The sequence below is a fragment of the Zingiber officinale genome, chromosome 6A (assembly GCF_018446385.1).
Source record: "Zingiber officinale cultivar Zhangliang chromosome 6A, Zo_v1.1, whole genome shotgun sequence".
In the NCBI taxonomy this organism is placed as follows: Eukaryota; Viridiplantae; Streptophyta; class Magnoliopsida; order Zingiberales; family Zingiberaceae; genus Zingiber; species Zingiber officinale.
The window spans coordinates 121610608-121629561 of record NC_055997.1 but is presented as its reverse complement, the minus strand read 5'-3'; the positions used below and the strand labels follow the sequence as shown (position 1 = coordinate 121629561).

The following is an 18954-nucleotide window of genomic DNA, read 5'->3' as shown; positions in this document are numbered from 1 at the left end:
CATTTTGAAAAAACCCAAGGATTTTTTTTTTTTTTTGTTTTTGTTTTTGTTTATAAAATACCCATCCGCATCTCAATCGCCGCGTTTTTTGTTTTTTCCTCTGCAGCAGCAGCTTCCTAGAATATGGGGCGGATCTGACCCCCAAACTGCTTACCCTAATTGATTCCTCCCTCGTTTCTTTTACCCAATCGACAATAAGGAAGGATTATTCCTGCCTCACCGGTCGATACCCGGTAACGCACCCCTTATCGCCTTCTTTCCTCTGCCCCACCAACCTCATCGTCCGCCGCTCCTTCCATAGCTTGCACCGCAAGGAGCCGCCTTCCTTCTCTATATTAACCAAACACATCCTCAAGCAGCAGCAGCAGCAGAAGAAGTAACCCTGTCAATTGTTTCATTTGTTGCCATGCCCGCCGATGCGGCGTCGTCGATTTTGCAGCCCGTCGTCGTCCATGGCTTTTTCGTCTCCATCCATCTCCTCTTCCTCGTCGCCTTAGCCTTCTTCTGGATCAAAACTGCCACAAAGCACGCCGGCAGCGCCAAACTAATAACAGAGCGTCGCAAGTCTCTGTTCCGGGGATTGCTGATCTCGACAAGCGCCGCCGTCGGTGTGTTTTATCTTTCTCTATGCGTGCTCACCTTCTTGTGGTACAAGGACGGACGGCGATGGCAGCGTGATCAGGCAGTCGCTCTCAGCGACACCGCCCTCCGAGCCGTCACTTGGCTCGCCACCGCCGCTTACCTCACCGTCGGTCTCCGCTCTCCCCGATTTCCGATTTTCCTTCGGATCTGGTGGGGATTGTTCCTGTTTATATCGTGTTCCTCCCTCGCCGTCGATTTCATCTACCTGAGAAAACGAGCTGTTTTGTCCATTCCCGCATGGGCGTTTGATATCGGTTCCGCCTTCTCGGCTCTTATTATGACTTCCGTCGCCTTCTTTGGGAACACCCGTGAGGCGGAAGGGGTGTTTGATGTCGAGGAGCCGCTGTTGAACGGCGTCTCTGCAAATGCAGAGAGTGTCACAGGGAACATCTCTTTGTTCGCTAATGCTGGGTTCCTCAGCTCACTCACCTTCTATTGGATCGGCCCGCTGCTCACCGTCGGCAACCGGAAAACCCTCGACCTCGCCGACGTGCCGCAGCTGGAGGCACGCGATAGCATTAACGGTGTCTTTCCGGTCTTCAAAAGCAACCTCGAGTCCTGCTCCATCACCGGCGGCACTTCTTCCGTAGCCACATTCCAGCTGGCCAAGGCGTTGCTTCTCACCTCGTGGCAGCAAGTGGCGATCACGGCCATTTATGCGATCGTGTACACCTTCGCCACCTACGTGGGCCCCTATCTTATCGACTTCCTCGTTCGCTACCTCAACGGCGACCCTCTGTTCGCAGGCGCCGGCTACTGGCTGGTGGCTGCCTTCATCGCGGGGAAGCTCCTGGAGTGCCTCTCGCAGCGCCACTGGTTCTTCCGGTTACAGCAAGCTGGAATCAGAACCCGCGCCGCCCTCGTCGCCATGATCTACCAAAAGGGGCTCATCCTGTCGAGTCGGTCGAAGCAGAGCCGGTCCAGCGGCGAGATCATCAACCTGATGAGCGTCGACGCCGACCGAATCGGTCTCTTCAGCTGGTACATGCACGATCTCTGGATGGTTCCGTTGCAGGTTGCGCTCGCCTTGCTCATATTGTACGCCAATTTAGGCCTCGCTTCTGTCGCCTCTCTGGTGGCCACGGTCCTTGTAATGCTGGCCAATGTGCCTCTCGGGAAGATGCAGGAGAAGTACCAGGTGAAGGTGATGGAGTGCAAGGATACGAGAATGAAAGCAACGTCGGAGATCTTGAGGAACATGAGAATTCTCAAGCTGCAAGGATGGGAGATGAAGTTCTTGTAGAAAATAATCAAGCTGAGGGAGAACGAGGAAAGCTGGTTGAAGAAGTTCGTCTACACGTCGGCCATGACAACCTTTGTCTTCTGGGGGGCGCCAATTTTTGTGGCAGTGATCACTTTTGGATTCTGCATGCTTGTGGGGATTCCCTTATCATCAGGGAAGGTTCTGTCGGCGCTGGCGACTTTTAGAGTGTTGCAAGAGCCCATCTACAACCTGCCTGACACAATATCTATGATCATCCAGACCAAGGTTTCTCTTGATCGAATTGCTTCATTCTTACGCCTCGAAGAGTTGCACTCTGATATTTCAGAGAGGCTTCCAAGTGGCACATCGGAGATTGCAGTGGAAGTGGTAAATGGAACCTTCTCGTGGAATCACTCTTCGGATTCTCCGACCTTGAATGATTTAAACTTCAAGGTGCTCCGTGGCATGAAAGTTGCTGTTTGTGGCATTGTTGGTTCTGGGAAATCAAGCTTGTTGTCTAGCTTGTTAGGCGAGGTGCCAAAGATCTCTGGAAGTGTTAGGCTCTGTGGCTCAACTGCATATGTTCCACAGTCGCCTTGGATACAGAGTGGAAAAATTCAAGACAACATTTTGTTTGGTAGGGAGATGGATCGTGAGAAGTATGATAAGGTGCTTGAAGCTTGCTCATTGAAGAAAGACTTAGAGATCCTGGCATTTGGAGATCAGACAGTGATAGGAGAGCGGGGCATCAACTTAAGTGGGGGACAGAAGCAAAGGATTCAGATTGCCCGGGCTCTGTACCATGATGCTGATATTTTCTTGTTTGATGATCCTTTCAGTGCTGTGGATGCTCACACAGGAACCCATCTGTTTAAGGTACACATTTTTTTAGTAATCTAATATGGTTTGACGAACTTCTATAATGGTAATGCCTCACTCATAGGCTTTAGATTAATTTTTCTAGATTAAATTTAGACTCAATATTTTACACATTATGGTTGAATAATTTCCAACTATATCCACGTTTTTTCTTTTAGCAAAAATAACTCTTTGCAACTCTTATTGATGTTTGCACACTGTCAAGTAGGGAATTTCCTGCCTGAGGTTGAAAGTCTTTATCTTTAGATGAAAAAGCCTTTATCTAGCATAAGTAGGATGCATTGCTTCCTCCAACTTTAATGATCATATTGTACTTTTGTAAACTGATAGTGAAGCAATTGGCACGTATCAAATTAAAAGCTGGTTTACTATAATTTCTATCTTTTTTGAGTGTGACTGTGATCTAAAATAGGAAATCCAGTCTTTTATTAGCATATTCATTCGAGAGTCATCTTTTTTCCCCTCATAATCTTCTGAATTGCAGGAATGCTTGCTTGGTCATCTAGCTTCAAAAACAGTAATATATGTCACCCATCAAGTGGAGTTCTTACCTTCAGCTGATCTTGTTTTGGTGAGTAATGCCCTTTTCTTTCCTTCTTCTTGATTATTGCTTCATGTGATTGCTACATAGGCTTGTTAGGGAACATAACAAATGTTGCTTTCTAATCCGTAGTGCATGAAAGATGGAAGGGTTGTACAAGCAGGCAAGTACTATGGCATGCTAAAGTCAGGGACAGAATTTAGGGAGTTGGTTGGTGCCCACAAGGATGCTTTAGCAGCACTTGACTCCATTGAGCTTGACAGTGATGCTCCCGATAACAATGCACAAGTTGGTAACACTGACACAAAAATTGGTCTGGGATCTCCCAGCCTTGGGATCAACAGCGATACACAAAATGGTAAGGCAGATGAAACATATAGCCAAAAGGGACAACTTGTTCAAGAAGAAGAGAGGGAGAAAGGCCGTGTTGGATTTTGGGTCTACTGGAAATACATAACAATGGCTTATGGAGGAGCCCTTGTTCCTCTAATTCTGTTGGCACAAGTTTTGTTTCAAGTCCTACAGATTGGAAGCAATTATTGGATGGCTTGGGCAGCTCCTGTCTCAGAAGATGAGCAACCTCCTGTTAGTGGATCAACGCTCATCTATGTTTATGTTGCACTGGCTGTTGGAAGTTCCTTTTGTGTACTTATGAGAGTTATGCTGCTTGTAACAGCTGGATACAAGACAGCAACACTTTTATTTAACAAGCTGCATAACTGCATTTTCCGTGCATCTATGTCGTTCTTTGATTCCACGCCAAGTGGCCGTATCCTTAATAGAGTATGTAATTTCATAAATCATCCTAGCAGTATTTTGTTTGCCATGTGTAATCCCTCATCACTCTTTTCACCTTTATTTTGCAGGCATCAACAGATCAAAATGCCGTTGATACCGATATTCCTACCCGAATTGGTGCAGTTGCATTTAATTTCATTCAACTCGTTGGGATAGTTGCAGTTATGTCGCAAATTGCATGGCAAGTATTCATTGTCTTTATTCCTGTGATTGCAACCTGCCTCTGGTATCAGGTACTTGTTTCCCCTATTAAGGTTGTTTTCTTCTATTTATTCTGTGATTTTAGTAGTTAAATCAAATGTTTCACAAATTTTACAATATTGTTACTGGTCTAACATAGGACAACAAAAGTCCAAAATCTGCCTTGAAATTTGACACTATGGTTATTATATTGATTTATAGAGCTCAAAGACAGACAAGATTATAGAGCCAATCCAAAATAATTAAAACATTCAGGACTTGGCTTCTTGCTGATGATGTATGTTGTTGAAGAACATGAACCTAGATTTTATTCCTCAACTTCTCTATCTGTTATTACTAATCCCATGGGTAGGAACAAATATTTGTTGTGCATGGGTAGGACCACATATTTCTGCATTGCTTTGGTCTCTTTGAAATCAAACTATTTAATCCACAAGGACTGCTATTAGTCAGAAAGTGTGTCCGAACATGGGTGCTATTTTGTTGATTACTTGATTCATCTCCTTTCTATACATTGAGACACTTCTAGGCTAATAGACAAATGATAGCTTTAACAGAAAATGAAATGAAAGAAACTTGTGGCGCCCAGTAGGTTCCTTTGCTCTTTTGTCCCCTAAAATTTGCAGTTCTTATGATTTAGATTATCTTTTTCCATCATATTTAGGTTAATCCCCATGATGAGAATTTCACTAACTCTGATATGCTGTTATTTCCTCTTCTAATTGTTTGCTTGCTGATCATGTATTTGTCCTCCTATTGTTGAAGAACTATTACATAGGTACAGCCCGAGAACTGTCCAGGTTGAATGGTGTTTGCAAAGCTCCAATCATACAACATTTCTCAGAAACCCTGTCTGGATCAACTACTATTAGAAGCTTTGATCAGAATCAAAGATTTATAAACACTAATTTCAACCTATCAGATCAGTTTTCTAGACCAAAGTTTCACACTGCTGCTGCAATGGAATGGCTTTGCTTTCGTTTGGATATGTTGTCGTCACTTATGTTTGCTTTTTCTTTAGTTTTCCTAATCTCCATGCCAAGAGGGGTGATCGATCCTGGTAATTTCCTTGCCGACAGTTCAATTCTATGTTATTCAAGTACATCTGATACTAATTTCTACCATTTTGGAGTGGCATCCTTTTCCTCTCAGGTATTTCTGGCCTTGCTGTCACATATGGACTTAATCTTAATATGCTACTAGCCTGGGTCATATGGAATCTCTGTCAACTTGAAAATACGATGATATCTGTTGAGCGAATATTGCAGTACATGGCCATTGACAGTGAACCACCTTTGTCAATAGAATCAAATAAACTTGACTCAAATTGGCCATCCATTGGAGAAATTGAACTTCATAATTTACAGGTAATTCTGATTTGTGGCTTCTTGTCGGTTGTTAGATTTATATCATCATCAATAGTATTTTGATATTTTTATTGTTCATTCTCTTCTTTTTATTCTCCTGATGAAGATAGATTTAAATGTTTATATTTGTCGATCCTATCTTATTCCATGATTTGATAATTCAGGTTCGCTATAGACAAAACATGCCTTTGGTATTGAGAGGCCTGACTTGTACTTTTCCTGGAGGAATGAAAACTGGGATTGTGGGTAGAACTGGCAGTGGGAAATCTACTTTAATACAAGCGCTCTTCCGCATAATTGATCCAACCGTCGGCCAGATAGTTATTGATGGGATTGACATTTCCACAGTAGGACTTCATGATCTAAGATCAAGATTAAGCATAATCCCACAAGACCCAACGATGTTTGAAGGAACTGTTCGTAGCAACCTAGACCCACTGGAGGAGTACAAAGATGAAGAGATATGGAAGGTGAACTCATGGCTAGCTCTCAATTGTTTATTCAGGCCTGCCAAACTGTTGATCTAATTCAATGCAAATGTTTTAGGCCTTGGATAGCTGTCAGCTCGGGGAGGAAGTGAGGAAGAAAGAACTCAAGCTCGACTCGGAAGGTAAAAGACCTTCATAATTAGATATAGTAGCTTATCATGCTTTTGGTTTGAGACTCCTTCACAATTGAGTTAAGCCTATATTTTCTATGGACTCAATCTTTCCAGTGACTGAAAATGGAGAAAATTGGAGCGTGGGGCAACGTCAGCTTGTTTGTTTGGGTAGGGTGATCCTGAAAAAAAGTAAGGTGTTGGTTCTCGATGAAGCAACAGCTTCGGTCGATACTGCTACAGACAGTGTGATCCAGAGAACCCTGAGGCATCAATTTTCAGAATCTACTGTGATCACTATCGCGCATAGGATTACATCTGTTCTTGACAGTGATATGGTTCTACTTCTAGATAATGGTCAGTAAACTAATTATTCATGTCTTCCTTCAACTCAAGTTACCTCATTCTTCATTTCAGATGCAATTTCTTCTCTTTAACCAGGAGTCATTGTGGAGCATGACACGCCGGCAAGATTGTTGGAAAACAAGTCGTCTTTATTTGCGAAACTCGTGGCAGAGTATACGATGAGATCTAGTTCAAGTTTTGATGATCTCACAATTTAAAAAGCTACGTTAATCCCGACATATCAAAAATTTAATAAATTTCATATATTCTCTTAAAGTTCTAAGTTTATTTTTTATCAACTAACTTTCGTGCGATCTCACTGTAAGAACAATGAATGATATAGTGAAGAGCGATCTCGCTCTGATATCACTTGTTAGGGTCAATTTATAGCTAAAGGGGGGGGGGGGGGGGGGGGGGGAGGGGGGAATAGCTCATCGCGCTTCGGTTGCTTGCTTTGATGATGTTGTTGCAGCGGAAAACACTCAAACAACTCTCATAACGCTAACACAAGGGATTTACATGGTATCCACCTCAAGAAGAGATGACTAATCCAAGGATCCGACCCTCGCTCATTTAGCCACTATGAAATAACTCCTTCTCGGTAACTACCGAAGGCGAAAAACCTTGTGCAACCTCTCAATACAACAAGAAGAAATGAAGAAGCAAATACAAAAAAAAAATCTTACAAGATTTTACACAAATGGAACCCTAGCTAGCTTCTTCTTCTTATGTGGAACGTCTCTTGACTTTGGAAGTGTAGCAATACTTTGCTCCAATAAGCTTCAAGAACTGGCGAGAACCTATGAAAAGATCGCAAGAAGTGGAGAGGCGAGAGCTCCGAGTCGCTACGAGGAAAACGGCTTTAAACTCGACGCTTCCTTCGTAATAGTCACATCCCAAACGATTGACCAATCACTTGGGGAGAATTGAATCAATCGGTCGATCGATTCAGAGCGCCTCTATGCTCTGCTGGAAAAGGCTTGAATCGATCGCCCAATCGATTCAGCCTTTATCGTATCGCGTGCGATTTCCAACTGCCAATCGATCGGCTAATCCATTGGTGTTGCCCAATCTATTGGCTAATCGATTGTCGTTACCCAATCGATCGGTTGATCGATTGGGGAGGCTTCTGTGCGTGCGATATAAGCTCCCAATCGATCAATCGATCAATTGGGCTGCTGTTTATCGTATCACTCTCCTAATCGATCGACTGATCGTAGGGTTTCAGTTCAATCGATCGGCTGATCGATTGACCACCCTTGACTTGCTTAAATCAAGCTCCAGGGCTCCCAATTCCAACATCCAGTCAACCATAACCTGTTGGAACTCCTCATGACTAGCATTCGGTCAATCTTGACCTTCCGGAACTTCTTCAACAAGTGTCCGGTCAATCCTTTGACCCACTTGGACTTTTCTCCTCGTGCTAAGTGTCTAATCAACCTTGACCCACTTGGACTTACCGTCTCATGCTAAGTGTCCGGTCCTCCATGACTCACTTGGACTTCCTTCCACCAGATGTCCGGCCACCCTTGACCCATCTGGATTTCCTTGTGCCAAGTATCTGGTCACTCCTTTGACCTACTTAGACTTCCCAACACCAGGTGTCCGGTCAACCTTGATCCACCTAGATTTCTACGTGTCTGGTTTCACTCACCAAATCTTTGCATCTGCGTAGCTTCACTCACTAGAACTTTCCATCTGTCTGACTTTACTTACTAGAACTTTCCATCTACCTGGCCTCACTCACCAGGACTTTCCCACTGTCTGATTTCACTCATCTGGACTTTCACCTAGTTTCATTCACTATGATTTTCCCACTACTTGGCTTCACTCACCAGGACTTTCACTTAGCTTCACTCACTAGGATTTTTCCACTGCCCAGTTTCACTCACCGGGACTTTCACCTAACTTCACTCACTAGGATTTTCCACTGCCCGGCTTCACTCACTGGGACTTTCACCTAGCTTCACTCACTAGGATTTTCCACTGTCCGGCTTCACTCACAGGGACTTCCACCTAGCTTCACTTACTAGGATTTTCCACTTGCCAGTTTCACTCGCCGATACTTTCACCTGCCTAACTTCACTCACTAGGTCTTTCACCTGGTTTCACTCACCAAGATTTCCCAATTGCTTAGTTTCACTCATTAGGTTTTTCACCTGCCTAATCTCCAGTTAGGACTATCCTAGTTAAGTATCCGGCCAAACCTTTGACCTACTTGACTTTCTTCACATCTAACTGATCAGTTCTAGATCAGAGGGGAATTGTATCAACAATCTCCCTAATAGGTTGATTGCTCCTACAATCTCCATATATTATCAAACATCGAAATCCAAACATCGAAACTCAAACTTGAGCCAACTCGAACTTAGTCAACCTGGTCAACCTTGACTCAGGCGATATTGCACCATTAGTATGTACCTCCTCTTCCTCGACCTCTGCCTCTTCCTCATCCTCTATCACTTCTACCATTTGTAGAGTGATTTTCTGATAAAACCTTCAATATTTGCTCCTCTTTTTCATATTGATTAATTTTATGCTCATAAACTAATAATGAAATTTGTAATTCATCAATTGAAAATAGACTTATATCATTTGCTTCTTCAGTGGCATAGACAATAAAATTAAATTTTGGTGTCATAGATCGAAAACTTTTTTCGATGATGAGAACATCCTCTATCTTGTCGCCAAGGTCCGTATTTTGTTGATGATTGTCATCGTTCTTGAAAAATAATCTAAAATTGATTTTCCTGATTTCATTCGGTTTATTTCGAACTCTGAAAGAAGTGATTGAAACTACTGCATCTTAGCTCTTGTCGTACCTTAGTACTTCTTTTTCATAAAATCCCAGATATCTTTGGCAGTATCCTTGCAGAGAATGGTTTCCAAGATTGAGCGATCAATAGTTTGGAAGAGATAATTCTTTGCTTTAAGAACTTTCAATTGCGCAACTATTAGCGCAACACCTTCTATCGGTTCTGTTACTCCAAAAATCACGACCGTTTAATATTCTTTGGATCTTAAAAAAATTCTCCATGAGCATACTCCAATGGTCATAGTGGCCATCAAATCGAGGAATGATAGGTTGTACAAAACTTTCGGAAGACATAACCTCTTTGAGACCTCGCTCTGATACCACCGATAAAAAAAATAGATGAGTCGAGAACACAAGGAGGATAAAATAATAAGTTTTTTACATATCTTCATTGATCATTACATATCCTATTTATAGGTTAATACATCACACATATTAAAAAAACTCACTAACTCTACTAACACCACAACATTAACTACTAACACCACATTACAACCATTATCCTCTACCTCTAACTCAACTTGCCAATTCATTAACCCACTAACATCACATTACAACTATTACCCTATTATTTCTTTCCACTAACTCAATTAAAATATGCCCACTAACACATTAATTTTATCAACTAACACATTAATTTTATCAATAATGGTTAGCTCTCAGTTGTTTATTCAGGCCTGCCAAACTGTTGATCTAATTCAATGCATATGTTTTAGGCCTTGGAAAGCTGCCTGCTCGGGGAGAAAGTGAGGAAGAAAGAACTAAAGCTCGACTCGGAAGGTAAAAGACCTTCATAATTAGATATAGTAGCTTATCATGCTTTTGGCTCAAGACTCTTTCACATTTGAGTTAAGCCTATATTTGCTATCAACTCAATTTAATAAATTTCATGTATTCTCTTCAAGTTCTAAGCTTATTTTTTTTTTTCAACTAACTTTCTTGTGATCTCACTGTAAGAACAAGGAATGATATAGTATAGTTTTTGTTATCTACTAGAATATTTTTAAAAAAATCTAGATTCCATCTGTTGGGATATGTTTGCCTTATCTCTAGCTACTACTAGGTTTAGGTGGATAAAGCAACTGCGGCTTGGATGCCAAAAGATGGACAAAGCCCACAAGTCGGTCAAGAAATTTCAAGCCATTCCAATTGCACACCTTCGACAAAAATAATTTAAAAAAAAAGTCATATCTAAAATTGCATGGTGAGTATTGTTTTAGAAATTTTATTTTTGAAGGTCTTTCATTATGAAAAGAAGTGATTGATTTGCCCAATACTTGGATTCAAATGCACATCTAAAATTTTTCCTGTAAGGCGTCTGGAATGAAAAAGACCTTGAATTTTTGAGCGATTTTTCGGCATCAAAATTGTTCTTTTTCAAATCGATTTCTTTTTGTTGTTTTTGATTAAATATGCATCAGAACTTTTTGACCTTGAATTTAAAAAGTCGATTGGCGAATTTTTAATTTTAGGTTATAGAACTTCACTAAAAGGCGATTACACTGCTCCAAAGAACATTTTCCCTTCTTTCCTCTTTTTTGATTTTCTTTAAAACATTATTTTCCCCTCCAAAACACGGCGTATATATATCATATCATATATCTTTCCCAATCATATTAAAATACATCAAAAGAGAACATTCCAATTCCATCACCTTTTGTGGAGATGAGGAACTCCATCAACCATACATTCATAGCACTTAAAACTCGTAAATAGCAAAGTAATTAACTACTAATTAGGCCGTACGTAACATTTGCTCATTTAGCTCTCTGTGTTCTTCTTCTCCTCGGAGTCATTAATTAATGCAGGATTCCTGATGAACAAGAACTACTGTGATCAATCACATCAGTACTAACGATAATTAAGTAAGTAATTGCCTTGGTTAATTAATTAATTACTCACCACCTCCCCTCGGTGCCTTGCAGCGAAAACATTCCCTCCTGCTCGCAAAGTTGTGCTGATTGCAGCCAGATCTGAAAATAAATAAATAAATAAATTATTAATTGTTTAAGTAATTTAATTTTTAGTATTAATTAGTAAATCCCAACGCGTAATTACGCCGTTTGCGTGCTGTACCTCGTGCACAGCCAGTCGCCGGACTTCCATTCGGCGGGCGCGCGCGGGCTAGGCGCGTCATTGCCGGCGGCGACGTCGAAGCACCCGACGGCGGAGGACTCCTTGATTCCGCCGCACTTGTGGCAGTTCGAGCGGCTGGCGAAGTTGTGGCCGCCGCAGAAGCAGTACCAGTCGCCGGGCCGGACTTCGACAGCGGCGGCGGCGGCGGTGGAGAAGGCGAAAGAGGAGCCCCCGCCGAAGCCGCCCACGAGGAGGTCACCGCCGCATCCGGACCTCGAGAAGCCGCAATGCTGGCACGTGTCGCGGCGGCTGAAATTGTGATGCTGGCACGTGCTGCAGTTCCAGTCGCCCGGCCACCTGCTCATCTCCCTGCAAATTAATTAACATGAGAACGTACGCTTGAGTAAATTAAAAATGTAGTTAATTAATTAAATCATTTAATAATTACCTGTCTAAATAAGAGAGTTAATTATATATAATTAGAGAGAGAGAGAGAGAGAGAGAGAGAGAGAGAAGGTATATATGATGAGTTAATATATTTGTTAAGGCTGTGTGGTGTTATTAGGAGGAGGCTGGGGGTGGGCTTTTATACTTGCATATAGGACTCAATAATTGAGAACATAATTTTGGAATCAAGATTTGGTGCTGTCCTTGTTTTCTCCTTTACCTCTTTTGACATATACCATCACTGTTCATAGACATAGTTTAATGGAGCACAATTAATTCAATCTAAAATGTCAAAAAATTGATTAGACGGCCAGATAATTTATATCCACATTTTCTTCTAGTCTTATGTTTGATTTAGAGCTAATAAGCATGCATAGATTCACTTATACTTTTGATTGATCAAACTTCCCTCCCTTTTCACTTTTGATATATAGTTTCCTTGTATGCTTAAGTACCTAAGTCTCCACTATCTACATTATAAATGTTTTGATATTTTAGATAGAAATTGAACCCAAAAATGAATTAGAACCAAGCATTGACATTGTAATCATTTTGCAAAATGGTTAGCTATAAATACCTTCTTTCTTTCACACACACACACATTTAATCCTTTGTGACTCACTGAGAATTAGCGTTTTTATCCTGGACGCCCAGGTGAGCGCCTCTAGAGGGATGTGCACGGTGATTTTCTTTTTATTGTTGTTTATTTTTTTAAGCTCTCAGTTACGTCAATAACCTTTTGCCTTTAGGGTTTAGGGGTTGAGTTATAGTATTAAACATAAAAAAATTTCAAATCGAATAATTTTTTTTAGGTGTGCAGGTATATATATAAAATGAACTTATATTTGACAAACCATGATTATATTTTACATATGGGACAAAGTTATGAAAAATATAATAAATATTAGAATATATCAAGTGTTCTTGTCTGAAATCACCGAAGAATGAGCCATCGACGAGTTGTCACCTTACAGCCAAGGAGAGAAAGAAGGAGGGACCTAGATCACAAGGAGCACTTGCTGCAGCTGAGGAAGCAAAAGAGAGAGAAAGAGAGTTAGAATGGAGGTCGGAGATGCCTCGGCTCGTCTACTCTGACACTCAAGTCTCCGATAGAGGAGGTGGAAAAGAAGAACAGTAGGTAAGGAAAACACAGAAATTTATAGGCGTGTGTATGTGAGCGTATAAGCATATCTCTGCTCGCAGGAGTGATTTCCTATTATAATACTGTTGAAGAAGGAAGAGTACTTCTCTCATTAATTAGACACCATATCTTAGTAAAGGAAGTGTCACATCGTTGTCTATAAGGGTCATGCCATCCATGTTCTATACTGTAGAAGATCGTGTGGGATCACCTTATGTCAATGATGTCGCTCCACATGCTTTGACAATCCACGTAATGACGACAAAGATAACAGTCTAGGATAATATACAAAATACTTATCATGTTCCAGATAAAAATCAAAAACTAATTTCAATTATTGAAGACTTACGATATTTGGATAGAAATCACCACAATATTTATCATTACTTCTATAATAACTAAGATTGCATGGTATATTTATTATTACCGTATTTATTGTGATATTTTCTATATATTATCTTAATAATTTGTATAAATAAGTTTGTTGGTCTGCAACAATTAATCAATAAAAGAAAGTGATTACTTTCTCTTTACCCTTTTTATGTTCCTCCTCTTTGCGTTCTGTCACGATATCAGAGTCATGGTCCTCCACCAGTCCACAGATTAATTTCCCTTTAAATTCCCTCTATATCCATTCTTTTATTAGTGAAATCTTCACATATGGGATGATATCTTGACACCGAAACAATTCATCATGCCACTCCAAACCATTGCATCATTATAGAAATCATAGCCTATCATGGTTAGGATATGGTACAAGTAGATGATGACACAGGTTTATAAATTTTTAATTATGAAAATACACATTTTCAGTCATTTAATCGAACTTTTCACATGTGCAATATCTTTTATGTTCCGTCTATTACTAAAAATTTATTTTCTACCCGTCAATTTAGTCTTGATAACAATATTTTCTTTAAATTTCTTCTTGATCATTGCCTTGTAAAAAATAGAATCACATGCACTATTTTACTTCATGCCAAGGTTAAAATGGTCTCTATCATCTTCAATGTCCTTCTTTTAAAGTTTTTAATGGTGAACGCACTAAAAAACCAATTTGCCATGTTTATCCTAGTCATCCTTCTTTACGTATTGTTCAAAGAATCATAAGTTAATTTTGTTTGCCTACTTCATATACCTCATTACCTCATTTATGTAAGGCATGCTTGAAAGCCAAGAGTCATAAGTTACCTTTTTCTCTATCTAATCATATTTCTAATTTCCCTCTTGAAATAATTCATTTTGATATTTGAGGTCTTGCGCATATCCTGTCTAATCAAAGTTTTCTATATTATGCAACTTTTATTGACCATTTTAGCAAATTCAATTAGCTCTATCCTATGAAGTGAAAATCTGATTTACTAGACATATTTTATCATTTTCAAAACCAAGTTGAACATTATTTTGGTAGCAAAATACTTATTTTTCATTTTGATTGGGGAGGTGAGCATCAAGCTCTTCATCGTCATCTTGCATCTTGTGGAATTGTTCATCGAGTTTTTTGTCCTCACACCCCTAAATAAAATGATTTTGCTGAAAGAAAACATCTATATATAGTGGAAACAACTTTATCTCTTCTTAATTATGCATTAGTTCCTCATAAATTCTAGGATGAAGCTGTTAGCATGTAATTTACCTCATAAATCACCTTCCCACTCCATTTCTTGATCAAAAGTGTCCATTAGAGAAGTTTATAATCAATCTTAGGAAAATAATTTTTTCGAGTCTTTGGTTGCACATGTTATCCGTGGTTATGTCCCTACTCTAAACATAAGTTAGACTCTAGTTCATAACAGTGTATTGTCCTTGGTTATAGCAATTTACATCATGGATATTATTACTTATATATACTAACCTGACACATTTATATTTCCTGACATGTTATTTTTGATGAGTCTCTCTATCCTTTTTTAGTAGCTCACTCATCCTCTCTTCTAGAAACAAGTGGCACATATTTGGTACCACCCACCTTTACAACAAGCATGCAACATTTATCTCCTCTATTGAGAAATGATACTAATACATGAGGTGATGGTATTTTGGGTCCAAGTCTATCTTTTCCAATCTTTGAGGCCTCCCCTTCTTGTTCTTCTAATACATCATCCAATCACGAGAATAATTTGCTTCTTTCCTCAAATATGCCATATATCACATCTTCACATTCCTAGACTAACCCCTCGCCTTGTTCAACAAGTGATTCTGATGAAGATGCTACTTGACACACACTTTATTTAAGTGATATCTATGCACGATGCCCACCAAAGGCCACTTGATACCCCTTTCACGGGTTCTAGTGGTCTCTTCAAAATCTATTAAACCAACATACTTTACACAGGCTGTTAAGGATCCAAATTGGTATGATACGATGACTACAGAATTTGATGCTCTCCTTTACAATGGAGCTGGTATTTATTTTCTCACACTGCTTCCATAAATATTGTGGATTCCAAATGGGTCTTCTGTCTCAAGTATGGTGCTAATGGCTCTCTTGAATGATATAAAACTCATCTTGTGGCAAAAGGATTCAATCAACAGTCAGGTTTTAACTTTAATGATACATTCAATCCAATTATTAAGGTTACAACCGTCAAATTATTACTATCTATAACTGTTAGCTCCAACTGATGGATACACCAATTAGAAGTTTCCAATGCCTTTTTTCATGGTCATCTTGAGGAAATCGTGTATATAGAGCAGTCACCTAGGTTATTCATCCACAACTTTCAACACAGATTTGTCAATTGAAGGAATCCTTATATAGTTTTCGATAAGCCCCTGATGCATGATTTCATTATCTTTATACTTGGCTACACATTCAAGGGTTCTCTGGCTCAATGATTAACTCCTCTTTATTTTATAAATGCAATGTCAGCTTTATGTTTTTTCTCCTAATTTGTGTGGATGATATTCTTCTAAGCGACAATGATCAAGAAGACATCACTACTCTACTTTATCTTCTTAATCAAGAATTTCCTATTAGAGATCTCGGCACGACCCATTTCTTTCTTGGTTTTGAGATTTTCTCTAATTTTGATGGTTGTCTCCTATCACAAAGCAAATATATTACTGAAATTTTTCAACGAACTAAAATGGATGGTGCACATTCTATCTCTACATCGATTGTAATAGGTAAATTTTATGCACCTTCATCATCTCCTACTTTAGCCGATCCTCAAATATATTAGAGCCTAACAATATGCCACTATCGCACATCCAATATCACTTTTGGCTTATCAATTTATGTATTCTCCCACTGAACAGCATTAGAAAGGAGTTAAGAGGATCCTTTGCTATCACAAAAGCACTATTATTCATGGTTTCTTTTTATATCAATGTTCCTCATGGGAGTTGAATGCATTTAGTGATGTAGGTTAAGCTATCTCTCCTAAAGACAAATATTCTACTGGTGGATATGCAATATTTCTTGAATGAAATATTATCTCATGACATTTTAAAAAGCAACCTACTATATCTCGATCAAGTATTGAAGTTGAATATAAAAATTTTTGCTAATATAACGTCTGAAATCATTTGGCTCCAATCTCTTCTTTTAGAATTACATCTTTCTACTGATATTATATTTAAAATATGGTGTGATAATATTGGAGTAATATATCTTACTACAAAATCAATTTTTCATGCTCACACAAAACATGTGGAGATAGATGTTCACATTATACAGGAATGTGTAATAGCTAAACAATTGCCAGTCTCCTACATCTTTACAAGATCAAGTTGCTTACTTCTTCACAGAATTATTATCCAGACAATGGTTTTATAGATTGCCAACAAAACTCAATGTGTTGCACATTCCGTTAAATTTGTCGAGGATAATGACGATAAAGATAGCAATCCAAGATAATAATCGGAAGACTTATCATGTTCCGGATAGAAATCAGAAACTGATTTCAATTACTGAAGACTTACTATATTTGTGTTAGAGTGTATACTAAAAGCCTATCTTTTGTAAACATTTATTTTTGAAATAAAGAATCACTTTTGGTCAATAATATCTACATTTATGTTAAGTGTAGTTGTTCAATTAATTTATATCGTAAATAACATGGTGTGTGGTGTCGCACACAGAAGATCATGTTATCAACTCTTTATAAATTATAAGCAGTAGCTCACGACTAAGATGGAAAGGAACAAACCATTGGAATAGTCGTAGTGTAATTAGGTATTAGTTTATCTTGACTAATAAATTACACTAGTACACTCTAAGTGTATTGAGTAGGACCAATTAAGGTAAGTTCTTTTTATACTGACTTAATAAAAGAACGAGTCCTTAGTTATTATGAAAGTGTGTGCTCTTAATCCTAATATAATAACAAACACATATATTTAGTATTTATTTCTTTGACTTATCAAATGATGAGATTTAGTTTGATAAATCAATAGGCCTGATAAGTTGGGAAATGATATTACTTATAGTATGTGTTGTTGATTATAGAAGGAAACTGTGTCCTAGTTATCTAGGTTGAGAATGTCCCCAAGAGGAGCTCATAAGGATTGTCATGTTAAACCCTGCAGGTGGACTTAGTCCGACATGATAATGAAGTTGAGTGGTACTACTCTCGGAGATAGATATTAATTAAGTGAGTTGTCAGTAACTTACTTAATTAGTGGACATTCGTTATCTTAAACACAGAGAGACTAACATACTCATAGTAAGAAGGAGCCCATAATGTAATTTGGAATTGGTGCGGTAGTGCGATAATAACTCTCTAGTGGAATGAGTTATTATCGATGAACTTGAGTTGTGTGTTCAGGGTGAACATGGGATACTCAAGCTCAATGGAAGGCCAAAACCAATTTCTCCTCTAGGTCCCTGTCGTAGCCTCATTAAACCCTCAAGTCCATCTAAAGAAAGGCTCATCTTGGTGTCCAAGAAGGGGGTCGGTCCATTGCTTGGTGACCAAGCAATGGCCGACCACATCTCCTCTTAAAGGGTCGGCCCTTTGCTTAGTACCCAAGCATGTAGGGGTCGGCCACAATAATTCAAACAAGGAGGGGTGTTTTGAATTTTTAAAATCTTCTCTTTGTAGAAAACTACAAGTTTTAAAAGAGAGATTTTAAATTTAAAAACTTTCCTTATTTGAATTAGGTCACATGTTTTAAAAGAAAATTTAAAAGTTTTAAAACTTTCCTTTTTTAAATCATTCTCATGGTTTAGAAAAAAAGGAAGAGAAGTTTTAAAATTTAAATTTTCTATCACCATGTTAAAAAAGAAAATTTTATAAGAGAAGTTTTAAATTTTAAAACATGGTTTTAATTTTAAAACTTTCCTTTTTTAACTCCTACTTCAGAAAATTAGAAGAGAGCTTGTAAAGTTTTATAAGGGATTATAAAATTTTATAAAAAAAATTAATTATTTTTCTTTTTTCTTGATAAGGTGGCCGGCCACCTTGCTTGGTGCCCAAGCAAGGGGCCGACCAATTAAAATTAAAACCAAATCCATGATTTGGTGATTGATTTAATCAAGAGAAAAGAAAAGGAAAAAATTAAAAGGGAAAAGGAAAACCATGAGGAAGATTTTAACTTTGGTAAAAAGTCTTTCCTTATTTGCCTTGGGCAAGTAACATAAAAGAAGGGGTGAGGAGGCCTCATGAGACATCAATTCTTATTCTCTTGGTGGAGTCTCTCTAGGTGGCCGGCCCTCCCTCTCCCCTCTTCTTTTCCCTTTTGCTCTCTTTTCCTTGGTGGTGGTGGTGGTCGGATTTTAGAGGAAGAGGAAGAAAGCTTTTGGGTGGTGTTCATCTTGGAGGATCATCACCCACACGACGTCCAAGGTGAGGCGAGGAATACGGCAGAAGATCTCGAGGTCATTAGCATACAAAGAGAAGGTATAATTAGCAATTATTTTCCACATCATGCTAGTTATTTCTCTTTGTAAGAAT

The 18954-nt window shown here is 39.1% G+C and overlaps 1 protein-coding gene, 1 long non-coding RNA gene and 1 pseudogene across 2 annotated transcripts; 2 read left to right on the top strand and 1 right to left on the bottom strand.

Annotated features, from left to right (window-relative positions):
- Positions 1 to 201: 201 nt before the first annotated feature.
- On the top strand, positions 202 to 6851 carry LOC121997819 (annotated as a pseudogene).
- Positions 6852 to 8641: 1790 nt separating this feature from the next.
- LOC121997821 lies at positions 8642 to 10564 on the top strand. The gene is made up of 2 exons (XR_006116376.1): positions 8642 to 10170; positions 10454 to 10564. It is a non-coding gene; the product is annotated as an uncharacterized LOC121997821 (long non-coding RNA).
- A 411-nt stretch (positions 10565 to 10975) lies between these two features.
- Positions 10976 to 12026, bottom strand: LOC121997820 (uncharacterized RNA-binding protein C17H9.04c-like). The gene is made up of 4 exons (XM_042552448.1): positions 11915 to 12026; positions 11467 to 11835; positions 11293 to 11363; positions 10976 to 11203 (listed from the first exon to the last, which is right to left on the bottom strand). The coding sequence occupies exons 2-4, from the start codon at positions 11829 to 11831 to the stop codon at positions 11190 to 11192; spliced, it is 450 nt and encodes a 149-aa protein (XP_042408382.1). The 5' UTR covers positions 11832 to 11835; positions 11915 to 12026; the 3' UTR covers positions 10976 to 11189.
- Positions 12027 to 18954: the final 6928 nt, after the last annotated feature.